Raw genomic sequence first — 24,224 nt, 5'->3', positions numbered from 1 at the left:
AAATGTACAAACTTCGTAGAGAAGCTGAAGGGTGCCCTAATAGAAGTATACAGAATTATAAGGGTATAGATACAGTGAAGCTCAGTTCTTGGTAGAGGATTCTAAAACTAGTGCATAATCTTAAAATGAGAGAGGAGAGATTTAAGAGTGGTGAAATCACCTCCCGGAAGTCCCCCCAAAAATGTGGCACCTAGGCCGGTTGAGGCGACTGCTCCAGACGTCATCGGGACTTCCACGCCGATTGACAGGTCAAATTTGCCCCCAGCGGCCAGGGCTCTGGAACTCCGGTCCGACAGGGGCCACAGGATCTGTTCCCATAGCTGACTTCCGAGGCCGAATTTGCCCTATCTCGGCCCCTCAGCTGTCTTGTCTTACTGCTCTGGCACCACTGGACTCTTCAAAGAGGCTGTAACCTCTGTTGGTTCAGCAAAACGGATAATCCAGGAAGTGTCTGCAACTATGGGTGCAGGGAAATTGGTGGTGGATCTGTACTGGTGTTTCTCGGACCTGCATATGATAATTTGCCTGGATAATTTGCTCTCTAGAGAGATGGTGAGGTTGGGCAGGCCCTGCCACGTTATATAGCAGGGATAGGACAAGACATTTTAACAAAAGTGTAAACCACCAATGAAGGTCAAGCACTTTGTGAACAGCAGCCCCCTTAAGTTGCCTTCCTCTGCTATTCTTTACAGTTGGCATTTACTAATCTCTTGAGGAAAGTTTAAGACCACGGAGAGATTTGAAAAAGATGAGAATGTTTACATTGAACGATCAAGCTCTGACTATATAGTGCGGATATAAAGCTGTGATCAACATGCAGAAGGCAGAATCATGCAGTAACTAGGGACTTTATAAAAAGGCTGCTCCAATCAGTTTGCAAGAACAAGTGTGATGTCACCACAATTTAACTAAATCAATAACCAAAAATGAATTGGAATCAGGCTAATAATTTTATTGATTCATCTTCCAATTTTAATGAAGATCCAGAGAAGTCTCCCATGATCGCCGAGGACACTAGTGTAATGCAGAACCTTAATACTTGGGCCATAAGTTCACACTCACAGAATATGGTGGGGCTCGCTGTGCCCTTTCAATCACTTGTCCGACCAAGACTAATTGATTTTGTATTCAATGAAGCAGCCAGCATGGAACCAAGATTCAGATCCAGCCTGGATCTGCAACTTTAGTTTAGTTTAGTTTAGAGACACAGCATGAAAACAGGCCCTTCGGTCCACCGAGTCCACGCTGACCAACGATCACTCATTCACACCAGTTATCCCGGTACACACTAAGGGCAATTTACTAAGGGCAATTTACAGAGGCCAATAAACCTACAAACCCACACGTCTTTGGGATGTGGGAGGAAACCAAAGCACCTGGAGGAAACCCACTCGGTCACAGGGAGAACATGCAAGCTTCACACAGACAGCACCCAAGGTCAGGATCGAACCCTGGTCTCAGGCGCTGCAAGGCAGCAACTCTACCATTACAATAGACAATAGACAATAGGTGCAGAAGTAGGTCATTCGGGCCCTCGAACCAGCACCGCTATTTAATGTGATCATGGCTGATCATCCTCAATCAGTACCCCGTTCCTGCCTTCTCACCATATCCCCTGACTCTGCTATCTTTAAGAGCTCTATCTAACTCTCTCTTGAAAGCATCCAGAGAATTGGCCTCCACTGCCTTCTGAGGCAGAGAATTCCACAGATTCACAACTCTCTGGGTGAAAAAGTTTTTCCTCATCTCCGTTCTAAATGGCCTACCCCTTATTCTTAAACGGTGGCCCCTGGTTCTGGACTCCCCCAACATTGGGAACACGTTTCCTGCCTCTAGCATGTCAAATCCCTTAATAATATTACATGTTTCAATAAGATCCCTCTCGTCAGTCTAAATTCCAGAGTGTACAAGCCCATCCACTCCATTCTATCAACATATGACAGTCCCGCCATCCCAGAAATTAACCTCATAAACCTATGCTGCAATTGTGCCGCCTGTCTGCACGTCTTTGGAATGTGGGAAGAAACCAGATTTAACCTGATTGTGACAATCCTCATTGAAGAGAAAGAGAGTTCCATAAGCTTAGCCGCTAGTTATTTTGCTACCGTTGGGAAATCATGGCTAGAAATAAACAATTTTTACCAAACCTAATTAACCTACAAACCTGTACGTCTTTGGCGTGTGGGAAGAAACTAGAGCACCCAGGGAAAACTCACGCAGTCATGGGGAGAACATACAAACTCCGTACAGACAGCACCTGTAGTCAGGATCAAATCCAGGTCTCTGGTGCTGTAAGGCAGCAACTCTACTGCTGCGCCACTGTGCCCCCCGTATCTAGATGACCACTTGATTCATTTAGGCTATGGACCAAGTGCTGATAAATGGGATTAATATAGATGGGTACTTGATAGTTGGCATGGACGTTGTGCTGAATGGCCTGTTTCCATGCTCTATGGAGAGAAAGGAGGTTCTGCAAAATTGCAATGTACAATGTGATGGAGCCTGGATTTTAAAAATGGGAGTCGATGGGCATGTGAGAGAGAATTAGATGCAAGGCTACAGGGAAATAAGGAGTGGGGCAATGGGACTAATGGGACCAGGTACCAGCTTGCATCTTTGGGCTGAATTTGCTCTTTCCGTGTTGTTCTGAGTGCAAGACAAGGTATGGGGGTCTCTGGGTTCTTGACAGTAACAAGGGTGCGGTTTAGTCACAGGTTTACAGGAGGCTGCAGGCGGATTGGTGAAAAGGATGGAAGCGTGGCCAGCCAGATGCGGTGCAGATAAGTGTGCCGTAGTATTTTGGAAGGAAAAACGTAAAGAGGCAATTGAATCAAATGGTTCAATTGCAAATGGGGATGTGTGAAGAGAGGGGACTGGCACCAATCTAATGCATCTGGAGTGAGAATTTGGGAGCGGTATTAGAAGATTCCCCGGGGCCTACGATCAGATGTGTCACGTTCAGATGAATGGGGGGGAACAGCGTCAGTAAGTCATAAAAACATGAAACTGCAGATGCCTGTTTACAAAATAGGACAGAAAGTGCTGGAGCGACTCAACGGGTCGGAGAGCATGGATAGGTAATGTTGCAGGTCAGAACCCTTCTTCAGACTGATTGTAGGAAGGGGTGAAGAGAGGAGGGGCAGGACAAAGCGTGGGAGCTAATAGGTGGATACAGCTCATGTTACAGTCACGTGTTGGGGATTCATTTTAACCAGTGACTGCAAAAGCTCTTTTTAGCTGAGTTTAGTTTATTGTCACGTGTACTGAGGTACAGTGAAAAGCTTTTTGTTGTGTGCTATCTACAGCAGAAAGACAATACATGATTACAACAGAACACCCACAGTGTACAGATACAGGATAAAGGGAATAATGTATAGTGCAAGATAAAGTCCAGTAAAGTCTGATTAAAGATAGTAGATGGTAGGTCAGGACCCCTCTCTAGTTGTTGAGAGGATGGTTCAACTGCCTGACAACAGCTGGGAAGAAATGTCTCTGAATCTGGAGGTGCACATTTTCACACTTCTGTACTTCTTTCCTAATGGGAGAGAGGAGAACGGGGAGTTATCAGGGTGAGACCTGTCCTCGATTATGCTCGTGGCCTTGCCGAGGCAGCGTGAAGTGTGGATGGAGTCAATGGCAGGTAGGTTGGTTTGTGCGATGGTCTGGGCTGCGTCTGCGGTTCTCTGCGATTTTTCTCCAAATTCTCTCAGATTGTCCGCAAATTCTCTGCAATCCCCTGCTCGTGTTTTGATCCGTGGCACCTTGTGTTCTCTTTCACAGATACCTTTGCCAGCAAAGTGGCAGCCTCCCAAGACCACTACGCGGACGCCTCCATTGGGAACGTGACTGGAAGCAATGCGGTCAACGTGTTTCTGGGCATTGGGTTGGCCTGGTCCATCGCTGCCATCTACTGGGCGAACCAGGGAAAGGAGTTCCGTGTGGAAGCCGGCAGCTTGGCCTTCTCCGTCACTCTCTTCACCATCTTTGCGTTCGTCAGCGTGAGCATCCTGCTCTACAGGAGGCGGCCGCACATCGGGGGGGAGCTCGGGGGTCCGCGGAGATCCCGTATCATCACCGTCATGTTATTTGGGGGATTGTGGTTATTGTACATTCTATTCTCCTGTTTGGAAGCCTATTGCTACATAAAGGGGTTCTAAAGGAAAGGAGGTGCGCGCTACCCCCAAAGAGACACGTCACTTGAATCTCTTCGAACACAATGCAATACTTGCCAACGATATTCTACTCTTGAAAGAAACATTGGAGGCGGGTCCCAGTGAAGAGGGCAGCTCATGCCCCATAAATCGAAACAAAAACACAACATTTTGTACAGGACAGTCCTGTGTCTTCTGCAGTCGCTTCTGAGCTTTCTTGCCTTACTGAAGGGTTTTTATTGAAACTAATGTCGGAGGAGGGGTGGGGTGGATGGTGCTTCGATCCTGTTGGGCTTGCGTGAAACGGGCTGGATGATGGATTGTTTAATTGAAGTATCAAATGCGGACAGACAGAAGAGCGATGAGAACTGCCCCTTGCCGTGCGTCCAAAGGTATTATTGTGTTCAGTCCTTCCTTCCTCTTGAAGTTAATCCGCCCAAAACAAGCAGTCGTGTACAACAAACTTACATCATGGCCTGGCAGTAGGATTTGCCTGAACGCAGGCCTACTGCAAATGCTGTGTATTTTGGAACTCTGTTTTAATGTATCTTGCTTGCACCATAACAAATGGAAGAGCCAAAGCAAGTGCATGGAAGGTGTTTGGAGGCAAAAGCTGAACTCGCCCTCCTTCAGAATACTTGTTCAGTTCTTTTTGAAGGGCTGGTTTTACTAACTTGGTGCACCAGGTTTTAATGTTAATACTGCCTCGCCATTTTAAATCATTCCCATATTAAGCAAAGGACAGGTGCCATCCAGAGTCCAGAGCATTGATTTGCCCCATAATTGATCCTAAAAGTTGGAACGTTGATTAATTTATTGAAAGATACGGCGTGGAAACAGGCCCTTCGGCCCACCTAATCCATGCCGCCCATCAATCACCCGTTCATACTAGTTCTATGTTATCCCACTTTCACAACCACTCCATACCCACTAGGGCCAAATGACCTACAAACCCGCACGTCTTTGGTATGTGGGAGGAATCTGGAACACCCAGAGGAAACCTATATGGTCACAGGGTTGAAGCCAGATCTCTGGCACTGTGAGGCAGCAGCTCTACCTGCTGTGCCACTGTGCCGCGGCCGCCCATTGGAACAGAAATCATCTCCTCCTGCAACTCATTGAGTTCACAGCCAACCATGTTCCTGATTCTAATTACCTGGAAATGATGCCAACGCCGGCAGTGGGAGAAAGGACACAGAGGGTAGTCGAGGCTATATTCACGTATCACATTAATTTTACTCATTCTCAGGAGGTGGGCATTGCTAGCAAATCTGCCATTTGTTGCCCACTACATATTGTGCTTACAAAAGAGATGATTTAAGGTGAGGGTGAAAAGATTTAATAGGAACCAGCAGGGTAACCTTTTTACACAAAGGGTGGTGGGTGTATGAAACAACCTTCCGGAGGTGGTAGTTGAGGCAGGAACTATCGCAACGCTTAAGAAGCATTTACATAGGTACGTGGAGAGGAAAGGTTTAGAGGGATATGGGCCAAGTGCAGGCGGATGGAACTAGTGTAGATGGGAAATGGTGGTTGACATGGGCAAGTTAGGCCGAAGGGTCTTTTTCCATGCTGTATGACTCCATGACTATGAGATGGCGAACTGCCTAAGAATAAATGTATTCTTAAAGTGCAATAAATCAGAGAGGTGCAGGAATTCTACCTAATAATGACGAAGGAACCCTGCTGGGCATGGAGCTAGAGCACACACTGTTGTGGCAACTTTTCCATGTTCCTGTGGACCTGGAGGTTTGGCAGGTGCTAGTGCAGAAACCTCGGCAGCTTGCCACAGTGAATTCTATACTTAGTACTTACAGCGAGCAGAGAGAAGTAGTGATGGAGGGAGTGAATAATGCCAATGAATCTCAAGGTAAGTGGTGATTCTTGCTGGAGATGGCCAATGACTTGTACGAGGAGACTGGTATTTACCAGCCTGACTGTTGCAAAAGCCTTGCTCATTGTGAGAGTGGAAAGTGATTACTGTCTAGGGAGCTGCGAGTGGAAGGGATCATTGAGCCACTATCAGCGAGCGTCCCATTCTGGGAATGAAGACCCATGTTGCCAATGGAAGGAGGATCTTTGACAAAGCAGCTGAAGATGCCATGCCTGAAACACTGCCTTCCTGTATGTCCTGGAGCTAGAAGGATTAAGCTCCAGACGCCGCCATCTTTCATCCACTTATGTCTCCTGTCAGTAGTTCCCATTGATGCCCATTGACTCCAGCTTTCTCAAGACCTTCTTGAAGCCATACTTGGTCCGATGCTGCCTTGAAATCAAGGGGCAGTCACGGTCTGGTATTCAGCACTTGGGCCCACACCTGGACAACCCTTTTCAATAGTCGGGGCTGCATTCTCAACACCCTAAGTAGAACCGAACACTTAGTGTAAACATTTGACCCGGGCACTAGATACCCGAGACTTGGTTGAGGAAGCAAGCAGCACAATTATCAGGTACTTGCTGGTAGCGACATTGACGGCTGCCCAACGTGAATGTGGGATGTAATGGAGCTGTAACATTGATGATTCCAGGCTAAAGCTGCAGGGAATGTCTCAAATGCAAAACCTCGAGGATAATAGGCTGTAATCATAAAATAGTTAGATATTCAAAAGTGCTCTTATTTTTCCTGCTCTATGCCTATCTGCTTCCCAGTATTTTTGAATGGAGGGCAAAAGCCAGTCCTGCACAAGTAGACTTCTTTCAGCTGCTGGGTAAACATGTCCATCGTTCGGTTTAGCCCAGCGCTGTATTTGCTGATGAATTAATTGGATTGTTGTTTAACCCTTTGTTACACCCCCGGAGAAAGTCTGCATGGAAAACGGCAATTTATTTGTGTGCGTATCTTTCTTTCTGATCCGGAAAGGCTAGAGTAAAATTACAAAAAAAATTTGATTTGCAAAAAAAATAGATTAATTTGCTTTAAACATTTTTCCTTAATTAGTTGAAGTTGTTCTGGGTTTTGAGGTGATACATTGTAGCTACATTGACTCGGGACAGTTGCTTTTTAATTTAGTTGCACTTGCACAAATGGTCTACTTTGCCCAAGGGTTTCCGTTTTCCAGCTCTTCTTATAAAGGTAGTTGCATGCATCCTTAATATACAGGGGCCATGTGCACGCACCTTGTATCATGCTTATTTTTTGGGTGATTATTGGGTGACCCTGCTTGTTCCCCGTCCCCCGTGGACACACCAATGCAGAAGTAGTCATGATGTTCATTATTTGAAGTGGCTGCTTTCTCCCAAGGAAACGATCAAGTATTCTGAAGGTACATAAAGATGCTCCGAAATTGTATTTGCAAGCAAGATCCTTGAGATGAATCTTCACCCTGATCCTCACCAATCCTCCGCCTAAATAATAGTACAAGTGTAATTGTTACTCATGATTAATAACCTCATCTGGCATGGACAAGGGGGCAGGCAATTGCCCTGGAAGATTGTAGCACCTAAGAATGTAAATGTTGATGGCAGTGGATGTGTGTATTTACCAGTGTGGTCTGTTCAAATCAAGTGTTTTACTCCTGCAATGTATTTTACAGTACAGGAACAGAGGCCCCACTTCATACCCCACACATATGTTCCACCATTCACTTAGCATCAGAGAAAGATGTCATGCAGTATCTACTACTCTTTCTATATACCAGAAATGCCCATTTTATAACACATGGTCAAACCAGTAGTTTAGATGCAGATATCATTTAAAGGTATTAACTATAATGCCTTTAAACAAACATTCCCTCCCAGCTGACTTTATACAAGCTATCAGATGACATTTTATACAGACTGTCATTTGATCCTTTCTGCAGAGTTTTTCCACTCCAGCTGAATTCTTTATACAAAACAACTCACTGCAGACAGTACCTTTGAGGCCTTATAAGGCCTTGAAGTCGTACTGTAGACATGATAAACACAAACCTTTTGGACATAAATGGCCCCTTTATACAGAGACTTTGTGACATCCGACTCTTTATATTGAATAACTCAGTGTGGGTGAGTCCTTTATATATGTCATAGTTGTATCCTGCGGCTAACTATTTATCCCGGTGAAATGAGGAGAAATCACTGTAAATTGTCTCACTATATTGATAATTTAGTATCCTTTATAGTTTAAAAGTCATTTCAAAAACAAAGATCAGATAATCTCCACAGTTTGTCGAAAAGTCTTCTGAAGCAAAGAGTACATCGTCTACACCAGTTGCCGAAATTCCAGGCAGGGTGGAGGGGTGGGACGGACGGTATGGTGTGATTAGGTGTTCTGGGGATATCTTGGGGTAGCATTGTTTGTAGTCAACAGTCTGGGTTGCATTTCTCCATTTTAATTTCTATTTCCTTTGGCTGCAATGGAGATGGTGAACTTGGCTGCTGACCTGCCCATTTGTGTTGCCTCACTAAATCGGGATCTACCCGCACATGATTTCCCTTCGTCTGTGGCGAAAGACAATGTTTTTGAAGCAAGCAGAATCTCCTTTTATTTGTAAATGACCTGACATCTTGCAAGATCCGTTAGTAACCAGTTCAGCTTTGGAGTCCAAAGATGATAGAAAGCAGAGTTCAAAGAATAGACAGTAAAAACAAAACATCTCCCACTCTGGCCTTGCCCACAGCCACGTGTAGTGCCAGCAAAACACACAAAATGGTTTTGCCACACAGATCTTCCACCCTTGGTCTGCATGCTTTGCATGTTGCATTGACTGGAATTGTTTTTTTTTTCCTTTCCACTGTTGTCTTCTGATTTATTTTTCCTAACTTTCTTTTTTTTACTGCATCAAAGAGATTCTGTACAAAAAGTGCCATGAATTGTAGCCATAGCTACTTGAACTAGTTTCATTTGCTGTGCTTAGCGTATCTGACCATTGCAGCTAGGTTTGGTAAAGGCAGGATCGCTCATCGCAAAATACTTCTATGGGAAAACTTTAGGTAAATGGGTAATCGCACTGCCTGTTCGCCTAGGCCCTTAGGTGTAAACACCCCAGACTTGCATTCAAAACTGCTTTGTACAGTAACCTGAAGGGAAAATGTGTGAACATTTACAATAAAAGACTGAAAAATACCGACATATCTAGTGTGCTCATTTTGCCTTGAAGAGCCTTGAAGGTTTTTTTCAATTATCTCTTGAGCGTAAAAGATCTCTGGCTCCATGTCGATGAGTAAGGAAGGAGTTATCTTAAGCTTTAGGACGCATAATGCATCTCATATGATCGGCATCATTTTTCTCTGTTACCCTGTGCACAAATTATCTGCTGCAACTCCTCACAATAGAGAAACATAGAAACTAGGTGCGGGAGTAGGCCATTCAGCCCTTTGAGCCAGCACTGCCATTCATTATGATCATGGCTGGTCATCCAAAATCAGTACTCCGTTCCTGCTTTTTCCCCATATCCCTTGATTCCGTTAGCCCTAAGAGCTATATCTAATTCTCTCTTTAAAACATCCAGTGAATTGGCCTACATTGCCTTATGTGGCAGAGCATTCCACAGATTCACAATTCTCTGTGTGAATTATTTTTACCTCATCTCAGCTAATATTAAAGGGTACACTGCTCAAAGGGCACTGAATTGGCTGTCAAAATGTTTTGGAGTGCCCTCATATAAATAAAACTGTGCAGAATCAAGCTCTCCTTTTAAGCGTAGCATTTCAGAATGCTGCCTGGATTATAGGGTAGTCCTGGCATCTGAGTGACTTTTAAATATACTACACATGAAGGGCAGGGAATTAAGGGAAATTGATCATGTGGAGGCAGATGAGGTCAGTTTAACTTGGCATCATGTTTCAGCACAAACATTGTGGGCCAAAGGGCCTGTTCCTGTGCTAAACTGTTCTATGTTCTCATTAGAAGTGTTAAAGTTATCGGGTAAAACAGCATTGGATCACAATGGCAGATTTCCCTTCCCGTTCACACAACCTTATACACATGTTTGGCTTCAACAAAGCAGAGGATCTCAGAGTTGGGTCTCTATGGTCACTATCTTCCCAATCCCAGCAATGGCAAGATAAATAAAGCTCTTCAAGCTGTGGTTCCCAACACTGACTCACCATAAAGCTTTTTGTAACAATACCTGGTATAGCTGTATTCTCTGTCCGACTAGCATATACACTTGATATTAGAATGGAACACCTTTTATTGCATGGTTATCAGTAAAGGGATGGATCTGATTTGATTGGGTTTATTTCCTGCATTTATGTCATGGTATAATATAGCAAAGTTGAGTGGGAAGCCAGAGGATTGGGAAACTTTTAAACTTATTATTGCCTTTTAACTAAAAAGGCAACAATGTGGAGAAAAGATGAGGTATGAAGGTAAGCTAGCCAAGAATATAAAGGAGGATAGTAAAAGCTTCTTTAGGTATATGAAGAGGAAAAAAGTAGTTAAGACAAATGTGGGTCCCTTGAAGATAGAAACAGGTGAATTTATTATGGGGAATAAGGAAATGGCAGACAAGTTGAACAGGTACTTTGGTTCTGTCTTCAATTAAGGAAGACACAAACAATCTCCCAGATGTACTAGGGGACAGAGGACCTAGGGCGACGGAGGAACTGAAGGAAATTCACATTAGTCAGGAAATGGTGTTGGGTAGATCGATGGGACTGAAGGCTGATAAATCCCCAGGGCCTGATGGTCTGCATCCCAAGGTACTCAAGGGGGTGACTCTAGAAATCGTGGACACATTGATGGTCATTTTCCAATGTTCTATAGATTCAGGGTCAGTTCCTGTGGATTGGAGGGTAACTAATGTTATCCCATTTTTTAAGAAAGGCGGGAGAGAGAAAACGGAATTATAGACCAGTTAGCCTGACATCGGTGGTGGGGAAGTAGCTGGAGTTGATTATTAAAGATGTAATAGCGGCGCATTTGGATAGCAGTAACAGGATCAGTCCAAGTCAGCATGGATTTACGAAGGGGAAATCATGCTTGACTAATCGTCTGGAATTTTTTGAAGATGTTACAAGTAAAATGGATAAGGGAGAGCCAGTGGATGTAGTGTACCTGGACTTTCAGAAAACCTTTGATAAGGTACCACACAGGAGATTAGTGGGCAAAATTAGAGCACATGGTATTGGCGGTAGGGTATTGACATGGATAGAAAATTGGTTGGCAGACAGGAAACAATTAGTAGGGATTAACAGGTCCCTTTCAGAATGGCAGGCAGTGACTAGTGGGGTGCTGCAAGGTTCGGTGCTGGGACAGCAGCTATTTACAATATACATCAATGATTTAGATGAAGAAATTAAAAGTAACATTAGCAAATTTGCAGATGTCACAAATCTGGGTGGCAGTGTGAACTGCGAAGAGAATGCTATGATGCTATGTTGACAGACAGGTTGGGTGAGTGGGCAGATGCATGGCAGATGCAGTATAATGTGGATAAATGTGAGGTTATCCACTTTGATGGTAAGAACAGGAAAGCAAATTATTATCTGAATGGTGTAGGAAAGAACTGCAGATGCTGGTTTAAAGATAGACACAAAATGCTGGAGTAACTCAGCGGGACAGGCAGCTTCTCTGGGGAGAAGGAATGGGTGACGTTTCGGGTCGAGACCCTTCTTCAGACCTTATCTGAATGGTAGGTACACAAAAATGCTGGCGAAACTCAGCGGGTGCAGCAGCATCTATGGAGCGAAGGAGATAGGTAACGTTTCGGGCCGAAACCCTTCTTCAGACCCTTATCTGAATGGTGTCAGGTTAGGAAAAGGGGAAGTACAATGAGACCTGGGTGTCCTTGTACATCAGTCAATGAAAGTAAGCATGCAGGTACAACAGGCAGTGAAGAAAGCTAGCGGCACATTGGCCTTCATAATGAGAGGAGTTGAGTATAGGAGCAAAGAGGTCCTTCTGCAGTTGTACAGTGAGACCAAACCTGGAGTATTGTGTTTAGTTTTGGTCTCCAAATTTGAGAAAAGACATTCTTGCTATCGAGGGAGTGTCGCGTAGGTTCACAAGGTTAATTCCCGAGATGGCCGGGCTGTCATATGACGAAAGAATGGAGCGACTGGGCTTGTATTCACTGAAATTTAGAAGGATGAGAGGGCATCTTATAGAAACATGTAAAATTATTAAGGGATTGGACACGCTAGAAGTAGGAAACGTGTTCCCGATGTTTGGGGAGTCCAGAACCAGGGGCCACAGTTTAAGAATAAGGGGCAGGCCATTTAGAACAGATGAGGAAAAACTTTTTCACCCAGAGAGTTGTGAATTTGTGGAGTTCTCTGCCTCAGAAGGTAGTGGATGCCAATTCACTGGATGCATTCAAAAGAGAGTTAGATAGAGCTCTTAGGGCCAGCGGAATCAAGGGATGTTGGGAGAAGGCAGGAACGGGGTACTGATTGTGGATGATCAGCCATGATCACATTGAGTGTCGGTGCTGGCCGAATGGCCTACTCCTGCGCCTTCTGTCTATGTATATATGTAATACTCTTTATCCTTTTGGGCTCACACCTGTTGCTTCATCTCTGTCCTCTATCCAACAATCTGCCGACCGTCCCGCCCATTAGGTCTAAAACAGGTTTCCGACCCGAAACCTCGCTATCATTGTTCTCCAGAGATGCTGCCTGACCCACCTAATTACTCCAGTATTTAGTGTCTTTCTTTGGTAAACCAGTATCTGCAGATCTTTGTTAATACAACGAGATTAATAGCCAATTACTGGATGAATTGATGCACCAATGATTTTGGTACAGTCAAATAGTTTAGTTTAGTTTAGTTTAGAGATACAGTGCAGACTGAGGCCCTTCGGCCTACTGTGTCCGCACCGACCAGCGATCCTCGTACACTAACACTATCCTACACACATTAGGGACAATTTACACTTAGTCTGGATCGAACCCGGGTCTCTGGCGCTGCAAGCACTGTAAGGCACCGCTGTGTCACCACGCCACCCGTTATTTGGGATTTGGGATAAAGTTATATCAATGTTCGATGTGTAATATTGAAGGTACAGCATCTATCTTTCATGATACAGCACAGGAACAAGCCCCTTGGCCCACAATGTCTTTGCTGCATATGATACCAAGTTAAATCATCTCCTCTGCCTGCACGTGATCTATATCCCTTCATGTGCTCATCCAAAATACACCTTAAATGCCGCTATTGAATCTGCCTCCACCACCTTCCCCAGCAGCATGTCTCAGGCACCCACTATTCATTGTGTAAAATAAATATGCCCTGCACATCTTGAAATTTTGCCTTTTCACCTTAAAGATACGCCCTCTCGTCTTTGACATTTCCAACCTGGGACATGTAAAGATTTATTTTGCTCCTGCTCGCGGTCAAACTCAGTTGCGAGCCTGGTACACAGAACATTCAACGGACAAATGCAGTCAAGCAACATTTTAGAACATAATTCTCGTTTTCAAGTTTTCATTTAAAAAATTCTGTTATATATTGAAAAGTAACAATGCAATTCAAGTCGTCAAGTCAAGTTTATTCGTCACATACACATACGAGATGTGCAGTGAAATGAAAAGTGGCAATGCTCGCGGACTTTGTGCAAAAAAACAAACAAACAAACAACCAAACAAACTACATACAGAATGGAACAGAATCACATATTCTTTTACATATTAAATATTGTGGGCGGAAGGAAAAAGGGGAAAAAAAACAGCAATTTTGAAAAAAACAGCAGAGTGGTACAGTAAAGTTAGTCCCTGGTGAGATAGGAGTTTACAGTCCTAATGGCCTCGGGGGAGAAACTCCTTCTCAACCTCTCCATTCTCACAGCATGGCAACGGAGGCGTTTGCCTGAACGTAGCAGCTGGAACAATCCGTTGCAGGGGTGGAAGGGGTCTCCCATGATCTTATTGGCTCTGGAGTTGCACCTCCTGATGTATAGTTTCTGCAGGGGGCGAGTGAAGTTCCCATAGTGCGTTCGGCTGAACGCACTACTCTCTGCAGAGCCTTCTTGTCCTGGGCAGAGTCCAATTACCAAACCAGATTGTAATATTTCCGGACAAGATGCTTTCCACAGCCGCTGAGTAGAAGCACTGGAGGCAGTGTTATTCAGTTTTATTATTGTAACTGATCTTAATAAAAGTAATTTAATCAGTGTCGAATCCAATATCTATTAATAGCCCAATTTCCAATAATGTGACGTAAAAGCGTAGAGAAAAATCCATAATTTCTGTTGCTGTCAAGCTTCCTGCGTCTTAGAATATTTTAAAGCCTTAAAAAATGCATCCAAAAATGGATATTGTAATTTAAAAAATCTCCTACTGTCTCAAAGATTGGCATGAATAATGATATCTCATGTTTAGCCTGCTTTATCACCTGGTCAATTTCTAGCACAATGCTTTATAAATTGCCTAATTGGTGCTTGTGATTCCTGGACCTTATCTTCTTCATTGAGAGGTTTGTAATACAACAAAAAAGTGTAACTGATGGAAATATCAGGCCTAATTATTTTGCTTGAAAGGACCTGTTCATGACAAGCGGAATGTTTTCTGCCAGCATAGCATGGTGTAATTATCTTCAAGCATCACCAGCAAGGACAGCATTTATTATCCATCCTTAATTTCCCTTGGGAATGCCGTAGTGATCCCCCTCTTAACTACTGTAGTCTTTCTGGTGACGATGTTTCCTTTCTAATGTCGGGTATGGAGTTCAGGATTTACATAGAAAATATAACACGATGCAAATACAGCACAGGAACGGGTCCTTCAGCCCACAATGTTTGGGCCGAACATGATGCCAAGTTAAACTGATCTCATCTGCCTGTACATGTTCTTTATCCCTCTATTCCATGCACTTCTGCATGCCTATCTAAAAGCCTCCCAAACCACTATCGTAACAGCCTCCACCACCACTCCAGCAATGCAATCCAGGCCTCCACTACCCTCTGTGTAAAGAACTTACCCCGCACATTTCCCTTAGGTTTTCCACTTCCCACATAGCTATTCCACACGGTGTTGGATATTTTCATCCTGGGAAAAAGGTCCTTACTGTCGATCCAATCTATGACTCTCATAACTTTATATACTTCTATCAGGTGCGGCTCGGTGGCGCAGTGGCAGCGCCAGAGGCCTGGTTCGAATCCTGACTACGTGAGCTGTCAGTACAAAGTCTATACATTCTCCCCGTGAATGCGTGCGTTTTCTCCGGGTGCTCCGGTTTCCTCCCACATTCCAAAGGCACACAGGTTTGTGGGTTAATTGGCTTTGATAAATTGTCCGTAGTGTGTAGGATAGTGCGAGTGTACAGGGTGATTGCTGGTCGGTGTGGGCTCGGTGGGCCGAAGGGCCTGTTTCTGCACTGTATCTCTAAACCAAACCAAAGTCTTCCCTTAACCTCCCACAGTTCCTGAGAAAACAATGCAAGCCTATCCCTGTGGATGAAACCCTTTCATCCAGGCAGTATTCTGAGAAGATCACCTTAAAAGGAGAGCTGGCATCTGCACAATATTGTTTCACAGTCGGTTGGGAGAATGACCTGGAGGGGCACCTGTAGGCATCCTGTCCGTTCCAAACTACTGTACAAAGCAATTTATCTCTATCTGTCCTATTTGCTAATTACTCCAAATCTGTGTCTTCTGGTGCCGATGGCTCAGCCAGAGAAAGCCGTTTAATATAGAAGTGATTTAACTGTAGTATGGTGATCCTGTTCCAGAACACATAGTTAAGCTAAGGAAAGGCTCACTGTCAAGAGAAGTATGAGTCGTCAGTTAATTGGTGCCCAAAATTGCCTCCAGAGATAGAATCAGGGGAAATTTGATGGGAATATGTGGACAATAATACTTTATGTTTTATGTTTTATTTTTAATGTTTTAATGTTTTATGTTTTACTTTTATTTGTCTACTGTACATCGTGTTGTTACTTGCGAGCAAAGCACCAAGGCAAATTCCTTGTATGTATGCATATTTGGCTAATAAAATTTATTCAATTCAATTCAATTCAATAATATCAATAACATTAGTATAAATGGTCATTTGATGCTGTGGTGGATTTGATGTGCGGAAGGACATGTTCCTTGGGTATGACTATCTAAACTTGCAGCAATTTTTCTTGAGTTGATAACTTTGGTCAAATAACATGAAGGCAAATAATTCTCAGTGACTGTTTGGTGTTTCTGTTTTGGATTGGTTATATCGAAAAATAATGTCAGAGTAAGTTTGTCAAAAGCTTCTTTGTCAAGGAGAAGAGCGGGATCCTGAGAGTACCTGCGAGGGAACTGGAGGAGCACCTGAGGAAGACGTACTCTGACAACCGGAGGCATGAGCCTGTCACCATTCCAGATGACATGCCACCTATCCACCCACCTGAGCACCAGATGGATATAAGGCCTACATGGAAGGAGGAGGGGAACACATCCATGGCCCACTGAAGAGGAAAGATGCTGTCTGGGCTGTCAGGTGACCATCTAGAGGCTAACAATAAGACACACACTCAGGTCTGATCAACCTGCGGTGGCCCTGCCTCGACTGAAGGTGTCTTGTGATAAAAGGCCGAAACACCCAGTGATGCTGATGTGACTGATTGTTAGCACATTCACCTAGTGGTCATACCCAAGAATGTCAATTGTAGTGAAATCTTAGGGATTGTAACATCCAGTCCTACTAATCAATCAGAGAATCTTACTATTTGGGGAGAGAACTTTAACAAGGCCAACAATCTGCTTAAATCTTCATGAAAATCAAAAATCTGCCGAAGCTGGAAATCTGATGCAGAAATAGATTATGTTGAAAACATTCAGCAAGTCAGGCAGTTTCTGTGGAAGAAGAAACAGAGGCAGCATTTCAGGTCAAAGACGCTTGGTCAGAACTGGGAAAGGGAGAAAAGCAAGTTTGTTTAGGGGGTACGTTTAGAGGGTTGAGAGGGAATTTCATTGAAACTTGCCGAATAATGAAAGGCCTGGATAGAGTGGATGTGGAGAGGATATTTCCACTAGTGGGAGAGTCCAGGGACTCAGAATAAAAGGAGGTACCTTTAGAAAGGAGATGAGCAGGAATTTCTTTAGCCAAAGAGTGGTGAATCTGTGGAATTCATTACCACTGGAGGTTGTGGAGGCCAAGTCATTGGGTGTTTTTAAAGTGGAGTTTGAAAGATTCTTGATTAGTAAAAGTGTCAAAGATTACGGGGAAAAGGCAGGAGAATGGTTGAGGGGAAAGATAGATCAGCCATGATTGAATATATAATATAAACACAGTACATAATGTAAAAAAACACAAAAAAGTTCAATAAAAAGAAGCAATATAGTACAAAAACAAAAGAAAGCCAAAAGTCCCGAGTACAACTCGGCCAGTTTGTATTTTGGAGTCTAGTTGGAGTTTGTAGTATTCAATAGCCCAATGATTGTTAGGAAGAAGCTGCTCCTGAACCAGCTTACTGTTTTCAGATGCCCTGCAGCAGTGAAATGAGAGCATGACCAGGGTAGTGTTAGACTCTGATGATGTTTCTCCTTCGTTCCTGAGTTTGATGCTAACAGTTTGAACTGATTTGAGATACCAACAATTTGAACAAGTGAAACTCTGAACACAGGGCGGCACAGAGGCACAGCGGGTAGAGTTGCTGCCTTACAGCGGCAGAGGCCCAGGTTCCATCCTGACTATGGTTGCTGTCTGTGTGGATTTTGTACGTTCTCCCCGTGACTGCGTGGATTTTCTCCGGGTGCTCCGGTTTCCTCTCACACTCCAAAGACGTACAGGTTTGTAGATTAATTGGATTTAGTAAAAAAAAAATGCTTGTGATTCCTGGACCTTAAGTGTCCCTAGTGTGTAGCGTAGGGGTAGTTTACGGGATGATCGCTGGTCGGCACGGACTTGGTGGACCAAAGTGCCTGTTTCTGCGCTGTATCTCTAAAGACTCTAAAGACTTTAAAGACTCAATGATATGTGCAGCAAATGCACTGCCATCATGTGGGAGCACTGAGCAACTGATGCTATTTAACTCTCCGTCTTTAGATGGTGCTGTCTGTACAGGAATGACAATTCAACAGGACCAAAGTTCAAAGACTATGCTATGTTAAAGATTTAGAATCCCTTATAAGATTATTATTTCCCTAAATTTATTTTTGTTTGAAAGGAAGAAAAGACACAAAATCTAATTGATACGAATACTGTCATGATGGTTGTGGAATAATAGAGTTATGTTTGCACAAGAAGACTGCACTGTCTGAACTAGGGTCCCAACATAAAATGGCACCTATCTATGTTCTCCAGAGATGCTGTCTGACCCACTGAGTTACTCCAGCATTTTATGTGCTTTTAACTGCTCTGTCCCATTCTGTACCATCTCCTGGTCAAATAATCTAGTTATCTTCCTCCACTCTTTCTTTATAACTCTACAAATTATTTCTTCTCATGATCCTGTCTAATACCCTTTTCATAAGTTCATAGCTTCATAAGTTGTACGAGCGGAATTAGGCCTTTCGGCCCATTAAGGCTACTCCTCCATTCAATCATGGCTGATCTATCTTTCCTTCTCAACCCCATTCTCATGCCTTCCCCCATCACCCCTGACACCCGTACTAATCAAGAATCTGGCAATGTCCGTCTTAAAAATATCCATTGACTTGCCCTCTACAGCCTTCTGTGACAATGAATTCCAGCACCCTATGGCTAAAGAAATTCCTTCTCATTTCCTTTCTAAATGTATGTCTTTTAATTCTGAGGCTATGGCCTCAGATCCTAGACTCTCCCAATAGTGGAAACATCCTCTCCACATCCACTCTATCCAGGCCTTTTACTATTTGGTAAGTTTCAATGAGGTTTACCCCTCATCCTCCTAAACTCCAGCGAGTACAGGCCTTCAAACTTATTTCCCTCAATTTACTCTTAGAACAGAGGTTCCTCGATTAAAAACATTTACCATGCCGTTGACCCTCTGGGCCAGGGGTCTTTTGTTACATTTTAACAAAGTTACATTTTGCTATAACGAATAGCACACCATTCTCTACTCATTAGGGAAAACTGTACCAAAATCCAATTAACTTCTCCAGCCTTTTAGATTTATGGTTTTTTATGTTATTAAAGCTTTTCCAGGAAAGCAACCTCAGCAGGTCTGGCAGCATCTGTGGATAGAGAAACAGAGTTAACGTTTCATGTCTGCTATCCTTCTTCAGCGTTCCTAAACTGTAATGAAATAGGAACGAACTGCAGATGCTGGTTTGTACCATTGATGAATGCAAAGTGCTGGCGTAACTCAGCAGGTCAGGCAGCATCTCTGGAGAAAATGGATAGGTTTGATGTTTCAGGTTGGAACCCTTCTCAGGACTCTTGAGAAGGGTCCTGACTCGAAATGTCACTATCCTTTTTCTCCAGAGATGCCGTGTGATCCGCTGAATTGCTCAAGCACTTTGTATCTATTTCTGCCTGACGTGCTGCGCATTTCCATTTTCTTATTTTACTTCAGATTTTCAGCATCTGCATTTATATTTTTATTTTCCAGCACACTTTCGAAAGGATTTTGAGGTGGGAGGATGGTGTATGGGGAATGTGCGATTAATTTCATAGCTCTATCAAAGAGCCAATGCTGACATTCTGTGCTGTATCCTACCCCAATACTCTAATCCTATCAATGTCTTTAATGGTGGTGGAATATGGGCTTTTAATAAAACTAAAAGAGAAGGCATATAACATTGCAAAGATTAGTGGGAAGCCAGAGGACAGGGAAGCTTTTAAAAAACAATAACCAAGAAGAGATATCTGAATGGATAGAAACTTGGCTTCATGTAAGGAAGCAGAGGATGATGGTGGAATGTTGCTTCTCGGACTGGAGGCCTATGACTAGTGGTGTGCCTCAAGGTATGGTGCTGGGCCCATTACTGTTTGGTATCTATATCAATTATTTGGATGGGAATGTACATGGCAAGATTAGCAAGTTTGCAGATGATATAAAAGTGGGTGGTATTGCAGATAGTGAAGTTGGTTGTGAAAAATTACAGCAGAATATTGATCTGTTGGCCAGGTGGACTGAGGAATGGTTAATGGAATTAAACACAGAGAAATGTGAGGTGTTGCATTTTGGGAAGTCTAATGGGCGGTGAATAATAGGGCTCTAGGGAGTGTTATAGAGCAGAGGGATCTAGGAGTGCAGGTACATAGTTCTTTGAAGGCGGAGTCGCAGGTAGATAGGATGGGCAAAAAGGCACATTTTGGCACATTGGCCTTCTTCAGTCAGAGTATTGAGTATAGAAGTTGGGAGGTCATGTTGCAATTATATAAGATGTTGGTGTGGGCTGCATTTAGAGTATTGTGTTCAGTTCTGGGCATAATGTTATAGGAAAGGTTGTCCAGATGGAAAGCGTACAGAGAAGATTTACGAGGCTGTTGCCAAGACTTGAGGGCCTGAGCTATAGGGAGAGGTTGAATAGTTTGGGACTCTATTCCTTGGAACGCAGGACAATGAGGGGTGATATTATGGAGGTGTATAAAATCAGATAGATCAGATAGGCGCACAAAGTCTTCTACCCATGTAGGTGAATCGAGGATCAGAGGATATATAATAGGAATGTGAGGGGTAGCTTTTTCACACAAAGGGTGGTGGGGTGTACGGAATGAGCTGCCAGAGGAGGTAGTTGAGGCAGGTACTATTGCAACGTTTAAGAAACATTTAGACAGGTACATGCAAAGAACAGGTTTGGTGGGATATGGGCCAAATGCAGGTAGGTAGGACTCGTGTAGCTGGGACATGTTGGCTGGTGTGGGCAAGTTGGGATGAAGGTCCTGTTTCCAAGCTGTAAGACTCTATGACACTATGACTCTATTCACGTTACACCATCTGGCCTGTGTTTGTCATCCCTCTCCCAAGTTTTCCAAAGTAATTCTCGTCCTCTAGGAAGTACTCAGTGCCTTACAGCACCAGAAAGCCTGGTTCAATCCTGATTGTGGATGCTGTCTGTACGGAGTCTGAAGAAGGGTTTTGGCCCGAAATTTTGCCTATTTCCTTTGCTCCATAGATGCTGCCTCATCCGCTGAGTTTCTCCAGCACTTTTGTCTACCTTCGGAGTTTATATGTTCTCTCTGACCACGTGGGTTTTTTCCAAGTGCTCCGGTTTCCTCCACCACTCCAAAGACATGCAGGTTTGTAAGTTAATTGTAAATAGGTCCATAAATTGTCTCTAGTGTGTAGAATAGAACAAGTGTACGGCTGATCATAGTCGGATTGGACTCAGTGGACTGAAGGACCTTTTTCAATGTTGTATTTCTGTATTAAACTAAACACTCCCATTTTAGAAAGAAACTGAAGAATGTTGCCAAGATCTCCATGGTTTTCACCCTAACTCCCTTCATTGATCTCAGATGCATTTCTGATTTTTCCACCTTGTATGCTGGAAATCTGCAGCTTTGTGAAACAGCTAGAAGGGCAGCTGCCTCACAATGCCAGCGATCCTGACCTTATGTGTGCTGTCTGTGTGGAGTTTGCATATTCTCCCAGTTATCTTGTTGGTTTCTTCTGGATGCTCCAGTTTCCTCTCACACCCCAAAGATGTGTGGGCTTGTAGGTTAATTGGCCTCTGTATGTAAGCAGTGGGATAAGAGAAGTAAAGGAGCTGTCCCACTTGGGCGACCTAATCCGCGAGTTCTGGTGAGTTTGCCCTCAACTCATACTCGCAACATGGTCAACACAAGGCCGTAGGAGGTCCTTATAACTCTCCTTCATGCTCGAGAGTAGTCCCCGTGTACTCGAGGTCTCAGCTAGGTCGCGGCATATTTTTCAACATGTTGAAAAATGCCCGCGAGTAAAAAAAGGTCGCCATGGAAAAAATCGATACTATTTTTACTCGTAGATTTAGTCAAAGTAGGTCGTAGTAGGTCGGCATGTTAGTCGTAAAGTACTCAAGGGTAGTCGAAGGAGTCGAAGGTAGTCGTAGATAGTCTTCATCATAGTTGAAGGGAGGTCGAAGGGAGGTCGAAGGAGATCGTCTTCACTCTCCACTATTTGGTGTCCAATTTTCCCGAAGTTAGTCGTAGCTAGTCGTAGCTAGTCTTCAACATGACATTTTTTTTCAAACTCTCCTAAACTCTTCTAAACTCGCCAATTAGGTCGCACAAGTGGGACAGCCCCTTAATGGAAACAGATGGTCGGCATGGGCTCAGTAGGTCAAAGTCAACCGACTCCAACTGGTCCAGAACGCAGCCGCCCGACTCATCACCCACACCAAATCCTGGCATCACATCACTCCAGTCCTCAAACAACTTCACTGGCTTCCCATCTCCCACCGGATCACCTACAAAATCCAGATCCTCACCTACAAAGCCCTCCACCATCTGGCCACCCCATGTCTCACTGACCTCCTCTCCCCCTACCAACCCTCACGGTGCCTCACATCCACATCAGCCGGTCTCCTCTCCATCCACAAGTCCAACCTCTGCAGTTTTGGGGACAGAGCCTTCTCCAGGGCAGCTCCCAGGCTCTGGAACTCCCTCCCCCAACTGATCCGTAATTCCGTGTCCCTCACCATCTTCCAGTCCCGCCTCAAGACCCATCTCTTCACCTCTGCCTATCCTTAGCCCCACGTCCCCCTCCCTTTTCATCTGTGCACTAATTGCCTCATATTGTGTTTTGAATTGTATTCTGTCTTTACTTTGTGTACTAGTCATGTCTCTACTATTTATTTCATTCCCCTTACATGTTTTTCCTCTACCTGCTAAATTTTTGTAAGGTGTCCTTGAGACTCTTGAAAGGCGCCCATAAATAAAATTTATTATTATTATTATAAAGTACTTGTATCCATGCTGTATCTAGAAACTAAAGCTGATAGCGACCTCTTCTTGACTTTATTTCCATACAATATAGCACCACAGCAGCTTATTTTGTCATCAGCCATCTCTACATTCAATACAGATATAAAGGATTAATTTAATACCCCCGTGACATCATCTGCTTCCATTAGATAATCTTGCTTATTATCCCTATGAAGCCCTACCCTTCCTTGGACAATCTTTTTCATTATTTGTATTATATAAATATATTTTATGATTTATAGGAATATTTTTTACACAAATGGTGGTGGGTGTATGGAACAAGCTGCCAGAGGAGGTAGTTGAGGCAGGTACAATTACAATGTTTAAAAAACATTTGGACAGGTACAAGGATAGATTTGGAGGGATATTGGCCAAGTGCAGATAGGTGGGACTAGTGTAGATGGGGCATATTGGTCAGCATGGGCATGTTGGGCCGAAAGGCCTAATTCCACATTAAATGACTATGACTCTATAAGAAGACTTTTAGCATCCTTATCTTAGCTGCTAAACAACTTTCAAGCTCTTCCAAGGAAGGGAGGCAAAGTGACACAGTGGTAGAGTTGCTACCTTACAGCACCAATGACCCGGGTTCGATCCTGACTACAGGTGCTGTCTGTACGGAGTTTGTACCTTCTCCCCGTGAATGGGTGGGTTTTCTCCGGGTGGTTTAGGTTCCTCCCATATTCCAAAGATATGCAGGTTTATGTTAATTGGCTTCTGTAAATTGTTCCTTGCCTGTAGGGTAAAACTAGTGTATGGGGTGATTATTGGTCGGTGCAGACTTGGTGGACCGAAGAGTTTTTGAAGAAATCTTGAATGTGAAAAAGGGTTCCGACATGAAACATCAGCTGTTCCTTTCCTCCAGAGGTACTGCCTGACCCGCTGAATTACTCCAGCATCTTGTATCTATTTTGGGATTAACCATCTGCAGTTCCTTCCTACACATTGTGGTCCAAAGAGTCTGTTCTTGTGTTGCACTGTTCTATGTTTTAATACCCAAAGCAGACCGAGAATGAAGGTCAGGGGAAGGAATGGTGTAACTGCCCTTCACTGCCATTTCACTGTACCGACTCATTATTGTAATAATAATAATAATAATAATAATAATAATAATAATAATAATTATTATTATTATTATTATTATTATTATTATTATTATTATTATTATTATTATTATTATTATTATTATTATTATTATTATTATTAATGTTTAATGTTTTATGTGTCATTCCTAACTGTCACTGTATGTCATGTTGTCACTTGCGGGTCGTGCACCAAGGCAAATTCCTTGTATGTGAATACTTGGCCAATAAACTTTTTTTATTCATTCATTCATTCACCTCAGTACATGTGACAATGCTGTATCATTGACCTCAGCAGGTGTAAAGTTAGCTGTTGGCAGCATTT

The 24,224-nt window shown here is 43.5% G+C and overlaps 1 protein-coding gene across 3 annotated transcripts in view; it reads left to right on the top strand.

Annotated features, from left to right (window-relative positions):
• slc8a3 (solute carrier family 8 member A3) overlaps window positions 1–5,078 on the top strand; it is a 408,626-nt gene extending 403,548 nt beyond the window's left edge. For all 3 annotated transcript variants that reach the window (XM_033026834.1, XM_033026832.1, XM_033026833.1), the window contains exon 8: window positions 3,781–5,078. In XM_033026834.1, coding sequence (XP_032882725.1) covers window positions 3,781–4,157 — 377 coding nt within the window. In that variant the 3' untranslated portion in view covers window positions 4,158–5,078. The remainder of the gene's footprint in view (window positions 1–3,780) is intronic.
• The last annotated feature ends 19,146 nt before the right edge of the window (window positions 5,079–24,224 follow it).

This window comes from Amblyraja radiata, chromosome 9 (assembly GCF_010909765.2).
Source record: "Amblyraja radiata isolate CabotCenter1 chromosome 9, sAmbRad1.1.pri, whole genome shotgun sequence".
Taxonomy (NCBI): domain Eukaryota; kingdom Metazoa; phylum Chordata; class Chondrichthyes; order Rajiformes; family Rajidae; genus Amblyraja; species Amblyraja radiata.
The sequence above is the reverse complement of the archived record's forward strand: the minus strand, read 5'-3'. Positions and strand labels throughout refer to the sequence as shown.